The sequence below is a fragment of the Molothrus ater genome, chromosome 6 (assembly GCF_012460135.2).
Source record: "Molothrus ater isolate BHLD 08-10-18 breed brown headed cowbird chromosome 6, BPBGC_Mater_1.1, whole genome shotgun sequence".
Lineage (NCBI taxonomy): Eukaryota > Metazoa > Chordata > Aves > Passeriformes > Icteridae > Molothrus > Molothrus ater.
The window spans coordinates 13,672,030-13,691,738 of NC_050483.2; the positions used below are offsets into that span (position 1 = coordinate 13,672,030).

Here is a 19,709-nt window from a genome sequence, read left to right on the forward strand (position 1 = left end):
TTTGCCCTTACAGTTTAGTAATCACTATTCTATACTGACTTTCAAATATTACTTAGCAGTACTTTCCCTCTCCTCAAAACATTCACCTAATATGACTTACAACAAATCACAACATTCAAACAAAGCACAGAGTAAATCAGAATTATGTATAACCTGCAATACTATTCTTTCCATATTTCCTTTCTTACTGGTCATCCCTGACACATGATGTGGATGTGATGTGGTCCACAGTTGCAACAGCTTTGTCCCACTTGTTAACAACCTGAGAAAAGAACATGTACAGGTTATTAGCATCACAGTCTGTTTACTTCACCAAAATATTATTGTCAAATTAATTTACTGATTTTCACTGGCTGCCATCTGTACTTTAAGTGCTTTAAAGAGATGCACACAACTTTTAGGTGGAAAAGGCAAAGGAAAGAGTTCAGTGTTAATTTAGTTGACACAGATAAATTAGGTGCTCCCTGTTCTTTAATTCAGAAAAGGAATACTTTTGCTTCTGAGAAAAAAACTGAATGCACACACACACACACACACACTCTTCTTAACTTCTAGAAAAAAGGCCCAGGCATATGAATCTTACAGGCATCACCATTTGCTGGACTTCTCACATTATCAGATTCTGCAAGGACATATCAAATGACATTTGCAATTGCCAGTGTATTCCCAACATTAATACCATTTCCAGCTGTAGTAGGGCACAACTGAAGACACTTCATAAATCAATTAAGTGTTGAATGTTAGGTACAGAAAACTTCCATCAGTCTTTTAAAACCAAAATGTTGCTCAAAAGACTGCTTGAAGGCCAAGTCTTAAGTATATTTTCAAAGATGTTTTAGGGTTTATATGTATTTCAAATAAAGAACAGGTTTTTATATGTAAATATTGATTAACTAGGAGCTTGTCATGCCAATAAAGATTACCAAATTGTGCCACTAAAGCACAACTGAACAGCTTATTCTTTTTCATAATTCTCCAATTTAATGCAGTTGCCACAGCCTTCTGTCTCATCCACAAGCAATGATGACTTCAGCCACTCCACATGCACTTCAGCAGAAGGAATTTTAACTTGGCCATGGATTCTTCCAAAACTCATAAATGACCAGTTTTGTTCTCCCCTTATTTCAGTTAGTTTCCAGTTGTAGCTCCTGCCTGCCATTGATGCTATTTTCAACTGTAACTGGAATATCTGGCTACCAGTTTTAATTACTTTGGTCTGGGTTTAATTGATGTGGACTGCAAGTGGATTAGATCACTAAGCATCTCTACAGCTCCTACATACAGGCCACTCAGCAAGCTCTGGCACAACACACACCATTGTAGTGCTCTGCATAAACAGAAAATACAGTTTCCTCCTCAGACTAACTCCTATGAGAACACCATGAAGACAAGATAAATTTGCAATTCAAATAAAAAGCTGTGCTTTCAAATACTGTGAAATGTGGTATTTAGATAGGAGACTGAAATGCAGCATTTAAACAGAAGGTTGAAACAAGCGTAGTTTGTAAACAGAAATCCAAGCCTTAGTGGAGACTGAAAGCAGCTGCAGGTCATCTCTGCAATGCAGGAAATCCTAAACTTTGTGACACCCTCAAGCTGCTGGAATCATCACCAGACAAAAGAGAAAGCAGAGCAAGTCAAGTCAAACCCAGAACCAGAGGATGCAAAGCACACGGAACAGCCACAAGCAACACACAGCAGTAACTGTGCAGGAAAGATCTGGCTGCCTTTCTGCAGCCTTGCTTGACAATTTAAACTCCCAGTAGGACCTAGAAGTCAGCAGCACACATAAATAGGAAACCTTAAGCATGAATGCAGAAGCAGTTTCACAGTGGTGTGATCACTTCTGCACCATGATGTCTAATTTGGGCACTGTGATTCCAGACTTCTGGTTAATGTCTCACTGAGTAGCTGCCCCAGTGATAAGTGTTTTGGAATGAGCTTTGTAATCAAAGCTGGAAGAACAAAGCAACTTGAACCAATCCAGAAACACTCAGCTTAGGGAAGTTACAGCAGGCTTTTCATTCTTAGTGAAAAGCATGTAACAGCATCCAGCAGCTGTATTTGAAGAAAGCCAGTTCAAACCAGAAACATGCCACAAGTTTAACACACTGGCTAATTATCCTTTTATTTTAATTGTTTAAAATAAATCCAGCTCTGAATCAAAAGGAATAATTTTAGAATATTCTGGGGTATAATCATCCAAACAATATTCAACTTCCTCCAGCAGTGAAGTTTTTTTCAGCCAGTGAGATGGAAATTCTACAACACAAGACCACGTTTTGTCCTCTACTCAATGAAATGTACTTTTTCTGTATCAGTATAGTTTACAATTCCTACCTTTATCATAGCCTACTATATTCAATATCAGAGAGTCAATTTCTGTAGTTATGGGTGTGGAGGAAGCTCTACACAGAGCAAATCACATTGACACTCTTATCCATATTTTGGATACTCACCGCCTAAAATCAAACAGAGGTAGGGAAACCTGACCCAAATTCTCTGGGCCCTTTCTCTGCTTATTTGAGTCAGGGGAACTCCCACTACTTTGATTTAGGATTCCAAACAAAGTCAGACGTAAGACTGATTCCAAAGGCAACTGTGAAATCTGGATGGGGAAAATTATTCTATAAAATAAAAGTATTAAAAATAAGTCAATTAGAAAAAAGGCAGCAGTTAGTAAGTTACAGGCTTATCCATATAATCCATTTATGCCTCTTGCTTTCAAGAAGTCAATTAACACTGAAGAACAAGTGTTAAATATCCATGCAATCATATTTCATATTTCACTCTACTTCATGTCCCACACCAATGGTTTGTAAAACCTGCTAAATTACACTCCTGCACTACAGTCAGACTTGGAACAACCCTTTTAATCTCTGTCTATTAAATCACATTCCTTGCACACAATTGACTGTCCAGCATAACCAGTTTTCCCACTCCACTCACTAGGAAGGGCACACAGAATTCCATGCTAGCCAACTCCTAATTTTTCAGACTGAAAGGGTCAGCTGCCAACAGTTTCCCATCCAAATGAAAGAACCAAGAACTACTGAAAGTTTAATTCTAAATAGTACAAAACTCATAAAGCAAGCAGCTGAGGAGTATACACTTCACTGAGCTGTTCAAGCTTCCACTTTTGTTTACACTGTTTTTACTACCTAAAAATGTTCTTTTAGTTTGATTTCTCTGTAAAACATGACAATTGCACTATAAAGCACTACACTGCTGTCAGCAGCTTTTGAGCAATCCAGCAGACCTTTCACTGTAATACACCATACTTGCCAGCAAAAGATCTGACAATTAATCCCATGCATCACCAGAAAAAAAAAAAAAAGGTAACAGGAGTACTCTCTGAAGGCAGGTGTTCCAGAAACTCTCATAATAATTACTATAATTAATAATAACTCTCTGAAATAATTTGTTCACCACCAACTTTCAGGGTATTCCTTAGGGTCTATCTCTGACCTTTAAAGACAGTTAGGAGAGTAGATATGGGGCACCATGAGCTCACATGATGCCTCAGCTATGACAGGCTGCCTGATAACTCAAGTGGCAGAGATTAAGCTGTGCACAGATAATGAAAAATATTCCTCTTTCAGTTAGCAGATACCACCTGCCATGATCTCCCTATCTTTTCTCTGCATGCCCTTCTTTCTTCCTTTCTACCCTCTGTATTTGGAATAAAACCTCATTCAGCATTCATGTTAGTAAAAGTGAGACATTGCTTTTCCTCTCCATTTACACAAATTGAGCAGTACATACAGCAAGCTTCATTCTTTAATCCCTCTTACAGCAGCACAAACCATTCCCACTGCAAGGAATGTTATGACCTTCCCAACTCCCTGCAATTTTATGCTACAAACATATTAGCACAGAGCACTTGTCCAGCATTTCCATTCCCCCTTTTACAATGAGTACTGAAATACCATTTGGAAAAATATTTCTGATTTTGATCAGTAAACTGTTCTTTGGATGCTTGAAATGGAATTAGAACCAAGAGTTGCTTCAATGACAGCATTCAGCAGCTAGCAAAAACAAAACATGTTATTGAGTTCATCAGACTGAAGTCACTTACAGTTCATCCCATTTAATCAAGTAGAAGAAGTTCTTGTATGTGCCAACCTTCTTGGACTGAACAGGTTTGAAGAGATCTTTCCCATTGTGAGTCAGAGAACAAATCAAGTAGTATTTTTCATAACTGGGTAAGGAAAAAAAATTAAACATAAAAAACCCATAAAAGTATTAAAATATATATATATATATATATATATATGGAGGAATTTTACAATAGGTAAGTCACTTACTTTGACACCCAACCAGAAGAAATTCCATGAGCAGCAAATATTGTGAACTGGAGATGCTCTGTGGCAGTCCAAGCTTCCTTGGTACTCTTACTCTCTTCTGGAGAAATTGCTGCTGAACTGCTACAGGAATTTGTGTGGAGCTGCAGAAGGGCCTCAACTGCTCTTGTCAACTGGTCTAGACTCACTTTCAGAGGGTGCTCAGGCCGCAGTGAACCTAAATGATAATTTATTTTGAATGCATTTCTTCCTAAATTAGCTACCTCAAAACAGTTTTTAAATAAAAATTGAAGAACTTTACTCACCAGAGGGACTCTTGCTATTGTCATCACCACATTTTAAGGATACCTACACAATAAAATCAGAGGAAATTTCAATACTGAAAATTCATATTAGTTTTCCATGACTATTAAGTACCTTATACAGAAATGATGAACTATCTGAATTAGGCTCATATTTAAGTTTATGTAACATATCTTCTCACTCAAAGTTCCTCAAGAGTTAACTAGCAGCATGACAATTTCCATATGATGCAGCAACTATTCACCAAGTCCAAAAGCTCATTTTTTTGTCAAGTCAACTGCTTTGACATTTTTTATATGAAGTCCAGAAAGACAGAGTATATTGGAATATTGCCCAGGATAATCTAACTTCTCTAAGTAGACATAAAACTTGCTCAGGGCTGTTATGGATGAAAGCAGAAGTCATTAGCTTATTTACCAGTAATTTAAATCTGAACAGCTTTAAACAGCTCTTTTTTTTGGTTTTGTTTGTGGCATTTTATTCAGTAAATTTATAAATATAAATTTACTGAATAAAAGAAATATTAAACAACTGAGAAAATGAACAGTAAGTACTATTACTTTGTACTAGCTGTTTGCCTCTTGGTCTGCTAAAATGGAAGTCTCAACATGATGCAACATCACAGCAATGTCTAGTCTCAACAAAGAATGTTGAAACCAAGAGGTGACAAACAAATCACGGGAATTCACTCCCTTCTAATCAGGAAAGGTTTCATGCCCAATTCAAGTCCTGATAAAACTAAAATTTTTAATGAAAACTAAGCTTGTGGTTTAAAATCAAACCCCAGTGAATTCCCAACTTCCTACAAAGTCTGCCACAAGTGCTGCAGAAGATGAAAGCTCTCTTTACACTTCTAGTGTACTAATTGAGCATCTTCAACTTAAAGTTTGAATATCAAAAAATTTCACATTCTTACAAAAATGCAGTCACTTTGTCCAACCACAAAGAATTACTTTGAAAAAAAAAAAAAAAATCAAACAATATCTTACAAAAGATTGCAATGCAACAGTCTCCAATAATTATAGCACTTTTGTTTCTGAGAGCAGCCTACATGCCTGCATACTGTGTAAGCCAATGTCCACCATAGAATAATCACAGGGTTTTATTCATAAAATCCCATCTTTTTCAAATTCTACTAGAGCAATGTTATTTTTGGGAACTATTTGCACACTGTGATCTAATTATTTCTAGAGCTTTCTCCTACCAAAAAGCAAACATTGAAAAAATATTTATATGCTGTATTTCTCTATGTTGTCTTAATGTCTTTGCACTTCCCTGTAAGAATTTTAGTTCTTGTGACAACTATATTTATCTGTCTTCTGCTCAGTATTAGAAACACATCACTGAACTGATGAAGCCAAAAGCAAATAGAGCATCATGTGAGTTGCCACTCTGGTAAGGCAGCAGGACAACAGAAATAGCATTGTAAGATTATTTAGCTTTTTTATTTGCACACTCCTCCACTTAATGACTGTTTTTGACAACATGACTTGAGACTGTCCTGCTCAACTGAACCATTCATTATAAGGCAGCTGCATCATGAAATTCTGGGCTGTTTTAGAGATTTTGGGTTTGTCCTTATGCTCAGGAATGCAGGAGCATGAACAGTTAAGAGTTTTAAGATGCTATTGCTAGTCACAAACACTGCTGGGCAAATACATGATGTCAATTCCTCCTTTAAAGCACAACTGCATTAATTTTAGGCAGCATGAGCTCCTGTCAGTTCCCCTCAGTCAGATTTAGTGGCATCTGCTGTGACACAAGTTTCTAGTTACAGAACAAGAAAACAGTCCTTTAAAACCAGTTTTTAAATAGTCACTATTTAGAAAAGGAAAATATTCCCAAAGCAAGTGATTAATGCATTAACAGCAGAGAGATGTCAAAATAAACGGAAGATGTCAAGTAAAATAAATAAATAAATAAATAAAACCCAACAAAAAAATCCCAACAGAACCCTGACAGAACTGTTGCTGGTATTTCCAGCTACTAAAGACTGCAAAATAAAATTTCTCAGTTAAAACATGCAATTTATAGAGTGAAAGTTTACCTCAGCATTTTTAATCCTTGGGAGATTAACAGCCCTCCTGAGCTTCTTCACTGATTCCGTTATTGCAGGAGTCTCTACACAATCCAATGTAGAACAGATTTTTCTGACAGTCTTAATTACATGATCTACTGCTTTATGCTGGTTCTAATAAGGAATGTATGAGAGAACAGATTGGTCTGATCACAATTGTGAAACCCAGTATTGCTTTAATGCTTTTTAATGAATTGCCAAGAAAACATCACTATGAGATGCACATCTCCGTTACACTAAACTGTGATATAATGACTGGAATGAAGAAAAAACTCAATATTGAGAACTTCCTTAGGAATGCCAAAAACACAGTAGTGCAGATCCTAGAATGGGATGCCAAGAAACATTAGGAGGTTCCCAACCCCTTTTCTATTAAAATGTTGGGAAACAATTATTTTCTAATGAGATACTAAGCTCAATTTCCCTCAAGGACTAAAAAGAAAGTGCAGTTCAAAAAAGAACATTCAATAAGTGTAAAGAAGCAATGCTAAAGAAGCAGAGTTTCAATTTCAGTCCACAGGATTAAATTACACTGACACTTCTACTACTTTCACTACAGTACTGCTTCCATGATGGAACTGATCTTTTTTACTTCATTTTAATTTACTTTTGTAGGCTACTTAAGACAAAGTTGAGCTGCTCCTAATATTCTCTTCCTTCTACTCTTCCAACAGAAGAAAAGCCATTTGAGTGAAATCTGAATTATCCTAGGTTTCCTGGGTTTGTTTTTTAATGTAAGGAAAGTCTTCAACCAATTTTAAAGAACACATGCAGAAAATCAAAATATTTTCTTCAAAATAATAGTTTACTTTTTAAAGTAGGTTTCTTTCACAATAACTTCTGAGCACTTACAACTAAATAAGAGGAATAACTATTGCAATATTCTCTCACTAAGATGTAAATTGATTCCCACCCACCACTCTCCCAGACATATACTCGTGGCCTTCCTACACATGGAGAGCAAAGAAACCATTTGAATCAGGAATTTTTAAATTGAGAGCTACCTGGCAGCAATTAACTGTTCTGGTAAGAAAATAACCACAGAAGTCAGAAGACACTGTAAATATTTAAGCCATTCTTCCAAAGCTAACATATTGAAGGTAACAGCTTCTTTGTGACATGGAAAGAGAAATTTCTACTGCTTTTTTCCTCACAGGCTCTCAAATCTCAATAAAAAGACAATTGATAATTTTCAGAATGTTCAACAATGTGAAATCAAAGCTCACGTGCAAATTATTTATGGATTACCCTTCTTCACCTGGATTAGCAATCTTCAGCTACTGAATATGTAAAGGAATTCACTTCATGAAGTAAAAAATTCAAATGCAGAACTGCTGCAATTTGGAACTCATCATCACCACCTACAAACTACATGTCCCAACCTCAGAAAGCCCAATTTCCTACAAGCTCAACAAAGGGTAGAACACAAATCTGAATTGAGATGTTTTGCATTCCTCATCTCAGCCTGTGAAATCACAGCTAAACAAAGAAGCTGAAGCAGCTGCAAGAGCAAAGCAACAAAAGCACCACCATGGCAGGGAGCAGTAACAGCTTGCTCCTCTACAAAAAGGTTGTGTTCAAAACTACCCTTGAGAATGTGGTGAATCACCAGCAAGGGAATTAAATAATATTATGGGAGTATGGAAATAGCAGACAGCAGCTTGTTCAGGCCTGCATTCCTGGAGAGGCAAACAAACATAGTGGAAATGAAAAGTATTGCAATTAAGTAATTCATTTCAAGACTGGTTCAGAAACACAGTTATCTGATGTTTAAGCATTTAAGACTCCAAGTTACATTATTATCAGCAGTTAAAAGCAGCTTCTCCTTTGAGAAATGAGCAGGTTATATCCATAAGCTTTTGCAGATGGGATATTCCTCTAAACAATTCAGCATCCAAGCTGCTTTAGGCTACCGTCATACACTGAATTTTTTTGCATCACTGAATAACACAGAAAAAACATTATTATGCTTTGTGTAGAACTGCCTTTTATGTTCCAAACATTCTTCAGTTCTAACTCCCATTGTACACAACTGTTCCTGCTCTCTATTATGCAGATTTTTATCTGTTAGTAAATACATCCTTCATGGCTGTCAACAACAGCCATAGTCAGAATTCAGACCTCTTCCCTATTCTCCTGAATTAACCTCTTCCAGCATGTTTGGGGTAGAGGTTATTTTGCACCCCAGGACTTGGAAGTTACATTTCTAGTTGTGATTATCCCATAATAAATGGTTTGCAAGAAAAGCCAGGAAGAAAAGTAGAACAGAAATCTAAATACCCATGATTATAATCATGATTATAATTTCACATTTGACAGATTGCTTCATCAGATTCTCAAGTTTCCCCAAGAAAACCTGCAAGTCTTTTTGCCAGCTACCTCACCAGTGGCTTTGGTCATTCTACTTTGGGTTCAGCAATAAACCTTACCTCATTCTTAAGGGCTATGTTCACTTGCTTGTGATACACCTCAAGAAGCTCTTCAATGGAAGACCTGCAAGAAATAAAAGCTCTTGAACACAAGTACAAGAACAGAACACAACCTTGGTCAGGAATTCAGCAGTGATCAGCACTTGATTATTAAAATAACCACAAAACATTACCTTATGATAGGTTCTCTGAAAGGCTTTTCTACTTTGTGGAGGTGTTTGGTTAGATGTACAGGTGTCCTGTCATCATCTTCCTGCAATAAAATATGAGGTACTAAGTCCAGTTCTCACCTTTCTATAACTTTTTAGAGAATTAATTACTAGCACCTGGGGTTTTGGAGGGGAAACATGTAAGGTGATCTCTTCAAAAGGGAAAACAAATAACTACCTAATAGCCTGTGAAATGTGTACACATGGGGACAGAGGGAAGAAACAGCCATGCCCAACTATGCAGATACTAGATACTCCTTCCTTCCTCTTTGATGGTCTGATACATATTTAATTAAACTCAAAAACTGTTCCCAGCTTTTATTTCACTCTAAATTTGTTCCTTCTTTTCCAAGCCTCAAGTTTAGTCCCACTGCTAGCATACCTTTTCCAGGTATAAAATACTTGGTTCTAGTAAGAGGCATTTCCCACATTTCTGTAATTTGCCGTTCAATGTAATGTGAAAATTCAGTAACGTATTTCACATCCTGGCAGGATAAGAGGACAGCATTTCCCAGGGCAGGCAGGCATGCTGATCTGCCAAAGCCACCCGAGGTGGCAGCCTGCAGAGCAGGAGCACTCACAGTCCGTGCCAGGTCGCTGCACATGGCGCTGTGGGTCAGCAGCTGCAGGCTGATGTCCGCGTCCCACTTGCGGCAGCTCTGGATGTACTCGTGACTTCCTATGCAGTGCTTGCTGAGAAACAAAAGCAGCCACAGTCACAACCAAAGCAGTGCTTGCCCAAAAATCACACCAAATATTCCAGGCAACCTGCTGCCATGAAGTAAGGAAATGGTGAGTCAACCTCCACGCCATCCTTGGTCTGATTTTTACTTCTGCACAAGTTTTTATACGCTATTGCAGATACCTGTACTTGTGCTAAAGCTCTTAACCACAGAGGTTAACACTGAAACCAAATATTCTAACCCAGAATGGGGCTTTTTAAACCATTGGTTTTGGAGAAAAAATACAACAAAAAAACCAAACCAAAAATCAAACCAAGAAACAAATAAAACCTTGCAAACCACAACTCCACTTTATTAGAAAACAGTTTATCTTTTTTTTTTTTTTAGTTTCTGAGATTTGAAGAGTGGTCAAAAAGCTACAATACAGAAATGCTCTAGAAACATGCATCTGCATTAGAACAGAGTTGATGACAACCTACTTTGCTGTATCCCAGAGCAACTCCAAAAACTTCTGATCTTTGTGCAAAGAGTGACTCCCTTACATTTTTAAGGTTTCTTTCACACATTTAATCACTAGAGATACACTTTCCAGTAACTGTGTCACAAAAAAGCATGAAATTAAGTATTAATGAAAAAGAGTTTGCTTACTTCTGTAAAACTTCTTCTTGGCCACAGACTTTCAGGATATAGCTGCCAATGTCCACTTCATTCAAGTCATCATGCACCCAGCAAAGTGCCTGCATTATTATAAGCTCAACAGGGGAACTCACTGTTTAAAGAAATTATATCTAAAAGTTAAATACAAATCTATAGCGAGTGATATTAACTACTGTTCACTCACAAATTGTAACTATTTAATGAAATTGATTTTTATACTTGTAGAAAAGACTTTTACATTTCTATTATCACCTAAATTTCATCGTTTGAGATCTTCACTTTTCTCTCACAAAGAAAGGTATCTCATGAAACTTGACTGCCATTATAAAAAGCCCAAAAAAATCTTTAAAAATTAGGATACAGTGTAGTCACTTAACCAGAAGTGCAAACACAGTCTGCAGGACTGGGGATAGACTTTTTCTTTATTTTAAAAATTTTATTATAAATTTGCCCTATTAGCAAGGACTTCAAATAGGTAAGTGATCCCAGAAGCACTTTCAGTTTAAAAAACACTATCTGAAGACTTGGAGATTGAACTCCTCTGTTTGGCTTTTGAGGAACTGAATATCAGCTGCAGCTGAGGCAAATCCTACTGAAAGTCCTTTTCCCCTTTTTCATTTCCACTTGTCCAGGAAAGTTCCTGCTTAGTACAGAGCAGATCTCAGTAAGCATCACCAAGCCTTTGCAAAATGCAACTCTTAGCTACCAGTACTTTTGTATCAGGAGCTAAATGCTTTTTGGAAAATAGTCTCTTTTCCCTCCAGTATCTACAGAACAAATCCCAGTCAAACCCTAAATCCATTCCCCCACAGCCACCAGCTGTCACCGACTAAAAATACAGATAAGTTTGAATGAAACAAATGCTTAAATACAAAATGCTCTCTAGCCCTCCCTACCTAATTTCTGATTATCTCATTCAAATAATATCAAAGTGCCTCAAAATTCTGTAAAAAAACTGTTGTATAAAAGCAATTTTAGATTTCGTCAGTACCTTCAGAGCAGGGATTTTTCCCCACTCCAGGGACCTTCCTGATTTTCTCTTTTTTTTTTTTTTTAAGATAGAACTATTACTACTATAGTAGATACAGAGAGGTAATGCCACAATATTTTCCATTAAGATAACACATGTGCTTCATCTCATTAACAAATGATTAATTATTACAAGCACAGATGTATACAAGCACATATTAAGAATGCCTGTGTGAAATTCAAGAATAAGCAATGATGGGAAGTATAAATTCAGAAACACTTGAAGTCATTAAGACTGTTTCACTTATTATTGGATGAAATGGCTGTAACTACCTTTAGCAGAGAATATATCTGGGAGTTGATAAAGAAAAAAGATGCAGGGATAGTTTATGCAGGGATAGTTTCTGTGCTGTAGGCACAGGCTGCACTGCCAAAGGTCTGCCAGCCCTGAAAAGCCTGCAAAGATGTTACCACCTTTTCCCTGCCCTACATCTTATTCAAAGACATTAATTTCTTGCTGACACACAATGTTTGCTCAGACAGAGCAAACTTCCATGCAAAGTCTAATAAATGAATGCAAAATGAATCCAAATAAGCTCTAAAGTTCATCCATTTCCCTCCTGAGCCCTTTCTACAAATAGCTGTCAGAGCACTGAGAGGCTGCAGCTCCTTCTGAGAAAGACTGAAAGCCACACTGAAGTCAAGCAGCTCTAGCATCAGGATGCCATTCCTGACCAAGAAGAGAAGGAATTGAAGATAGAGAATAACTTTAAATACCCTCATTACTAGTCACATAACCACCCTTCACCAGCTATAGAAGACAAGTAGTTGAACTGGGATTAGTTTCAGCAAAATGGAAGTAGAAAGTGCAAAGAAGAAAGTATGTTGGGTTAGAGCACAAAACACATTCCAAGCCAGTCACAAAAACCACTAGAAATAAAGGGCTGAAGCCCTAACATTTTAGGCCATTTTAGCCCTACCAAAACCTTCTGTAGGAAAGGATTATGCCCTAATATTAGCAAAGTGTAGTCTTAAGGATTAAGTGCAAAAACCCTTCCTAGGCTATATTTACAATCCACCTCATTTCTTAACAAAAGATGATTAAGTCACCACAGAATAAATGTAAGGTCCAGCAAATTAATACAGATTAAAAACACTGAGAGCTTGTTTCTCCAATAGAGCAGCAAGTTCATGTGAGTAACAGAAAAACTCCAGATCTTTTGAGAACAATCAGCTCTGAATCATCTACACTGTGAGAAGTTGAGATCCAAATGATAACCCTCACAAGTGACAGAAGTATAAAGGCAAAAAAGTTTATTACCAGTTATTTTATCAGCCAGAACTGCCAGAAGTTGACAGCATGCAGTTACAGATAAAACCACTGTGCAGTCAAGACTGCACAGAGAATATGAATTTATGTAGTACAACCAGGCAAACCTCAAAGGTCCACCCCAAACCAATATTCCTGGTTACCCACAAAACTGGGACAGCCAGTTGTGGCACATGCAACAGTATTATTTTAGTGTTTGTGCTCATAAGCATGTATTGAAGGCAAGTAATATATAGTTTTAGTGTTTATTCCTATTCTCCAGCAGCAGTTTGCCTGAATTTTTAGATAGCCTACAAAAATTTGTTTTAAAATATGTTAGTGTTGAAATGAAAAATTAAATGTTAAAAATCTCAGTCCTGGTGTCACTATCCCCTCAATAACTATGAAGTAAAAAGTCTTGAAAAACTGTTTTATTCTATCCAGCTATGGACAGAGGAGGTTTGCTGGACTTTTTGTTACAGTCAATATTTCAGTTTGTTAAATTAACTCCTAAATATTTTCTGATGGAGGCACTGACCCAGAACTAGGCCTTTCCTCAGTTTCCTTTTCCACATTTCCCACAAACAACTCCTGCCTCCGAGACCCAGGGGCAAAACAAAATTACAAAATTACAATTACAAAAACTGAAAGGCATTGTCCTGGGCTGAGTTTTCAGTCTTTCACAAGCAAACTCAACTCAAGAAGCAGGAACATACCATCACATGTGAAAGTTACTGGTTGCTGGAATTCTTCGATTTCTATTGAAACCTTGATACTGGCACTCTCCCCACTTATATTTCTTTGCAGCATGATTGGACTCAGCACAAAACCTGGGTTTGTTTGCTGATCAGTATAAGGAAACTTGGTCCTCAATCTGGAAGAAGAGAAGGTTTAAGAAACATTGCAATGGAGAAGTCCAAGAGTAAAGCAAAATAACATGGTAACAACCACAAGGCAGAACAGTAAAGACTACCTTTGGCTCTCTACCTAAATTGCATGTGCAAAGCACCATTTAATTATTCTACTCTCAACAGGACATTGCCCACAATAATCATACAACTAGTAGTTAGACAGGAAAAAAATCTTAAGTGTATAATTAGGCAGGTTTTCCACATAGCTTAAAATATTTAAAGGTCAATTCTTACAGGACAGATCGAACTTCTGCAGAAGTTAAGCTCTACAACAGTTCTTAAAAAGGTAACCCACAGTATTTTATAAAAGTTAGTTTAAAAAAAAAGACCAAAAAAAAAAACCCAACAAGCCTCTTCACACATTTCAACTTCTAGAATTCTAATCTGAACTTAGATACCATGCAGAAGGTAGCTATTCCAAGCTATGGAAGTTGAGGAAGAGGCCTTAATTGAGGTAAAGGCTTTTATTTAGGACACAAGCAGTACAGAATGTTTACCTACAATGAATAAGCCATACTTTGAAAGCTGCTTTTAAACTTCTGCTATTTAACCTGGATAAAATAATTTAACCTTAAATTTCTGCCAATATTAAAGTAATATCATGGGAGATTAAGAACAGAACTACTCTATAAGGATAATTTATTTCATCATCTTGATTCTGGACAATAGCAAGATCCTCCAGCAAGAGCTGTCCAGTTGAAAGTCCATCAGTATTTTAAACACTGGGGCTTGAAAGAAAGGGTAACAATTAGATTTAACCAGAAAGCTCACATAGGATAGGCTTGTTGCAACACTTTGTCCTAATCATCATCAGTAAGTTTCCCATATATATGAATTTTCATTGTTTTCCTTTTCATTTCAGAAACATTCCTGCTTTAAAAAAAAAATAGATGCTATCATTGAGATTCAAAGATCTCTATTTCCTTCAATTATTTATTGAATTTTGACCTCAAAAGTAAAAAAGGCAAGAGTAGTTTGTAGTAAGAAAAACACAAAAAACCTAATCTCATTAAATTGTGGCAGTAAGAAAAAAATCCCACGTAAGAAACTCCACTTCATGTTTAGGGATCAAAGCAGAGACAAGTTTAAAGGCTTTATGCTACAGAATTCCAGTTGTGGAAGCAACAAAAATAAAAGCATTTAAAGGTTGGAAATCCATGGAGTGATAGGACATTGTGAGGTGTCTCAGCTAATAAGAAAAAAAAAACAACTTCAAACTCTTTCAACAGAAATTGTAATAAAAAACCAATGAGACAAAGAAAAATACTTTGAGGATAAAAAGGATAAAAACAAGGAAAAGTGAAAGTCACAGGACCAAAATAAGAAAAAGGACATGATAATATAATAATCTTAGTACTGAAGATCTTAACAATTCTGTTGCATTCTTGAAAAAAAAATAAACAAACCAGGACAAAACCAGGAAAAACTGAGATAAGAAAAGGAAAAAGGATACATACTGAAATCTGTCCCATCGAGAAAAAAAAATAGGACTGTTCATGTCAAGCTAACTGCAAATGAATCATTTAGCTTTTTTTTTCCTCTTCTGAAAGTTAATTCATATTCAGCCATTTCTTACTTTGTAACTGCTTCAGAAAAAGCTGACAGTTCTTGATTCTGCCCTTCAATTGCTTGGAGAAGCACGTTTTCTGTCAGCGTGCCAGTGGTCCCATTGTCTTTCTGCAACTCAAAGATAATACAGGATTTAAATAGCTGCAAACATATTCCTAAAGCCAGCAAAGCCACATGCAGATGACAGATTTTCATGAGCCTGAGGTTTACTATTAGTTTTATGTCTATTTCTACATGGAGAAAACCATGTATCACTACTAACTTGAAAAGTATAGATTCACTGGAGCAGTGACTCCTTGACAGCAGGTCATTTATTTGCCAGCATCATTATCAGTTACTATTAAGTTGCAAGTAGTTCCTGAGCTCTCAGTAGTGACCTCTTGCATTTGGATTTGGCTAAATTCAGCTGAACCACAGATGGAAGAAAAACATATTTTTCCTCCAGTTCTGCAGTTCAAATTCAGTGTACTTCCAGAAAGAACCACTACATATCACTGGTGCCCACGATTATCTCTTCCTACAAAGCAGGAAAATACAAGTTGAACACTGGAAGGAAATAGTATTCAAAACATGAAACTTACAACTAACCCCATGGAATCAACTTAGCACTGTTTTAATTCTTATGCCAAATGCTCCCCCATCACCTCCCAAAACTGTAAACCACAATCTTTAAAATATCCAATCCAAAAAGCAACTGCTAAAAGAGAGCCACAGTTTCAAACAGCAAAATCTAATAAATTTAAAAAACCAAAACGCAGAACTGCAGCAGGTTTTAAATCCATATCTGTTTTCTGATCCAATTCACAACACATCCATACAAAAGCTGGAGTGAGCAAAAAGCAGAGAAAAGTTGGAATAACCTGTGGAACCCAGTTGTCCATAGTATAACAGCCACCCCTAGCCTGAACGATTTGTGAAGCTCCTGCCAGATCCTCCCTGGAATAAGTTACATGACCAGTTACATCTTTCACCCAAAGATTTTACAATGCTTGTAGAAACCTTTGATCCAACCACAAGGCCAGGAACAAAGCAGACTACACTACAGTTTTTCTAAAAATCACCACAATTTATTCATATTTGAAGTAGTGATTAACTACTTAACTAGTATGTGGGTTATTTATTATTAGCCCAAGTAGTCAGCTCATTTCATTAGAGTGTATCAGACAATATAGTTAAATTAGACTCTCAGAAAAAGGGTCAAATCTGAGAAAGCCATATAATGTCAGGTCTTTTCCTTTAAGCACTTTTCCCCTTCAAATTAACTTCTTTAAGCAGTACAGCATAAACTTGGAAGAGATACAACCTATAATTGCCACCTGAATTGCACTTAAACCTAATTATTTCAGCTAAAATATTGGTTGCATGAACACTGATCAGTCAAAAGGGCAAATTCTGTGTAACTGGGGATTAGCCATACCACAGGAGACAATTAGAACAGAAAGCTGCAAAGCCATAAAACTGAAATGAGCTGCAGGAGCATGCATAATACCTTAAATTTAAACAGGTTATTCTATTGTAACATCTCAGACAAGTTCTATCACATAAAAATACTGGGCAACCTCACAAGACCTGCTAACCTGTGCAATTGTATCTAGTAAACACACTCTCTAAGCACTTGCACACCATCACCACCAGAAATCACAAGGAAAGAGGCAGGGACCACAGCCAGGGAAAGGCAAACACCTCTCTCTGATGAAGGTTAATCACCTGCTGGCTGGCACTCAACACCAAACTCAGCCACTGCAAATCAAGAAGCTGCCTCTACAAATGTTAAATTCTATTTTAAAACTCTTTAAGGAATGCTACAAATAGAAAAAAAAGCATTCAACAAGGGCCCTACTAAAATAAAGTCACACCAGTGATGAAACAACACTTTATGCCAGTGTGTGACACTTTTGAATTCCTTACAGAAAAATTTGCAGGTTATTCTACTGTTAAATTCAAAGTTTGGAGAACTAACAAGGCATGGCAACACATGCAAGCTTAGCCAGGGTAAATAATAAATTCTAATCTAATGAGCAAAGAAAAAAACAGATTTGGTTATCCATGGTTCACCTCAGGGTCACACTTGGCTGAGGAGAGAAACCTCATGTTATTACAAATATGTAATGATGGAAAAGACCTCCTGGTGGAAAACTAAGAACATCAAACACCTTATTTTCAGCTGAACTTCAACATTAATTTTTCATCACTTTTGGGAAAATAATTTCAGGACAACAAGCTCTGGCAAACTAAGAATTCTATTTAAACCCACTTGACTCAGATGGGTTTTGAGCAACAAGTAGAATTTTAATTTCTTTAACTTCCACTTGGGTCAATCTAGGAAGTGCAAAAGCTATCAGTCAAACAGGAAATAACTTGAAAGAAAGGACTTCAGGCCAAATGAGATAAATCGTTCATGTCAGCATAGGCTGCAAAAATAGAAGTGATCTGTAAATACAATTAATCTGAACAATGACAAACAAACCCAAACACCAATAAACTAACAAAAGTCAAGTTAAATAAAATTCCATGAGTATACAAAGTCACAAGACTTTGCAGCTCTGTGGAAAGCAAGACAAAACAACACATAAAAGAGGACAAAATGATGCTTCATGTCTCTGCTTTCAGAAATAAGTGACAAACAGTGAAATATCTAAATGGGAATACTAAATGTATTACTTACTAAAGTAATGTAGTTACTTCAAATATGAATATACACAAATATGAATATACACAAAATAGGCAATAATAGGAATAGATACAAATAGATACTTCACCAAAACAAAGCAATATATTGATTCAGGCATTAAACAGATAGATAGTCATAAGTTTTGATAGAATCAAAATACTAATATTTTTTTCTAAAGGGGCAGCAAGACTGAGTTTTTCAGGAAGGGTTTAGGGGGAATGATCCTGACTCATTAAGATGTAAGACTTAAAAGTATACTTTGAAGAACATAAAAACCTGGGGTAAACTGGGTTAAATACAAGAAAACTGCCAAAAAATAGAGGCTACATAACTCAACTTTCTATTATATGGAGTAGAAAATTATTTAAACTAGAAAAGAAAGTAGAAGCACAGGATAGGCAAAAGAGAGACTATCCAGGTTATATTTCAAGGATCTCTAATTGAGAGATTCATCTTTAAATCTATTTATTTTCTTCTTTAATAACTCAGCAGAAACAACTCTGGTAACTCACAATCCTGTATCATCACCTACCTTCATAACACAGGCTAGAACTGGAGTGTCTGGAGGGGCACAAGTGGAAAGTAAATCTCAAACCTTCAATTGGGCATTCACTGCAGAAGTCTGCTACAAATTAAGAACTTGTTTGAAAAAGATGGTGACTTAATGAAAATAAATTGCCTACAGAATTGATGTAAAAATAAAGCAAATGCAATAAAAGAGCCCCAAGCAGGATAGCCCTGCCTGTCATGAGGGTTTATTGCTGATGTACAAGGCACGTGGCACCCTGTGCTCTCATACAGAGAGCTAAAATTCTCATAAGTCATCTTCAAAAAAATAGAAAAGCAAAGAGAAGCTCTCACACAGAGCCTGCAGTGAAAGCTGACAGAAAGTCACCATCTCTTGTAACATGTTGAGGTAAACATCAAAATGATTCTTTCATCTTAAGTACCTGCTGTTCCATCCTGAAAGAAGAACATTTGCTAAGAGCTAGTTACAAATGTGTTCTGCTGAAAATCAGATGACTGATGAGGAGGAGCTGGAACAGCCTTTAAATCAAAAGTGGCAGGAAGAAAAGAGCACATGTGAAGGCAGAGCTTGAACTTCATTTAAGAACCAGGAGTCAGTACATGACATGCAAATAGCAGGAGACTGGACCTTATCAACTGGAAAGACCCTTTGAAATCCCACATTCTTGAAAAAACCTGGAATGTATAAAGCCAGATTGCATTCAGCAACAGTCAAACATTACTTCCTACAGACACCACCTGAGAAGCACTGCTCCAGTGTAGCCCAGTTATTAGCCAGGAGTTAATTACAGCCAACCAACCAGCACAGACAAACTGACAAACACATCACCAGGTGACACAGCAAACTGAGAAACAAACTGCTGTAGAGCCCAAAGTTACATGCCTCTCCAAATACTACTAAATAACAGAGCTAACGTATCACAGCTCAACAGCAAGTGGGGGGAAAAAAAAATTAAGTCAGACCCAAGAGCTGTACACACGGCACAAAACCAGAGATAAATGCATTTTTTGGGTTTCAGGGTGGCTTTTATTCCTTCTCCACTGGCCTTCTACTGAAGTTTTGCCAGAATGCTGACACCTAACCCAGAAA

General features: G+C 36.8%; 1 protein-coding gene across 1 annotated transcript in view; it reads right to left on the reverse strand.

The window, feature by feature from the left end:
• Positions 1 to 19,709, reverse strand: part of PIK3C2A (phosphatidylinositol-4-phosphate 3-kinase catalytic subunit type 2 alpha) — a 50,644-nt gene that overhangs the window by 16,978 nt on the left and 13,957 nt on the right. Inside the window, 12 exon segments of the mRNA XM_036383816.1 lie at positions 154 to 262; positions 2,460 to 2,627; positions 4,079 to 4,201; positions 4,308 to 4,521; positions 4,610 to 4,652; positions 6,655 to 6,798; positions 9,114 to 9,177; positions 9,287 to 9,366; positions 9,904 to 10,015; positions 10,654 to 10,774; positions 13,657 to 13,814; positions 15,428 to 15,528. Of these exon segments, the coding sequence (XP_036239709.1) occupies positions 154 to 262; positions 2,460 to 2,627; positions 4,079 to 4,201; positions 4,308 to 4,521; positions 4,610 to 4,652; positions 6,655 to 6,798; positions 9,114 to 9,177; positions 9,287 to 9,366; positions 9,904 to 10,015; positions 10,654 to 10,774; positions 13,657 to 13,814; positions 15,428 to 15,528 (1,437 nt within the window).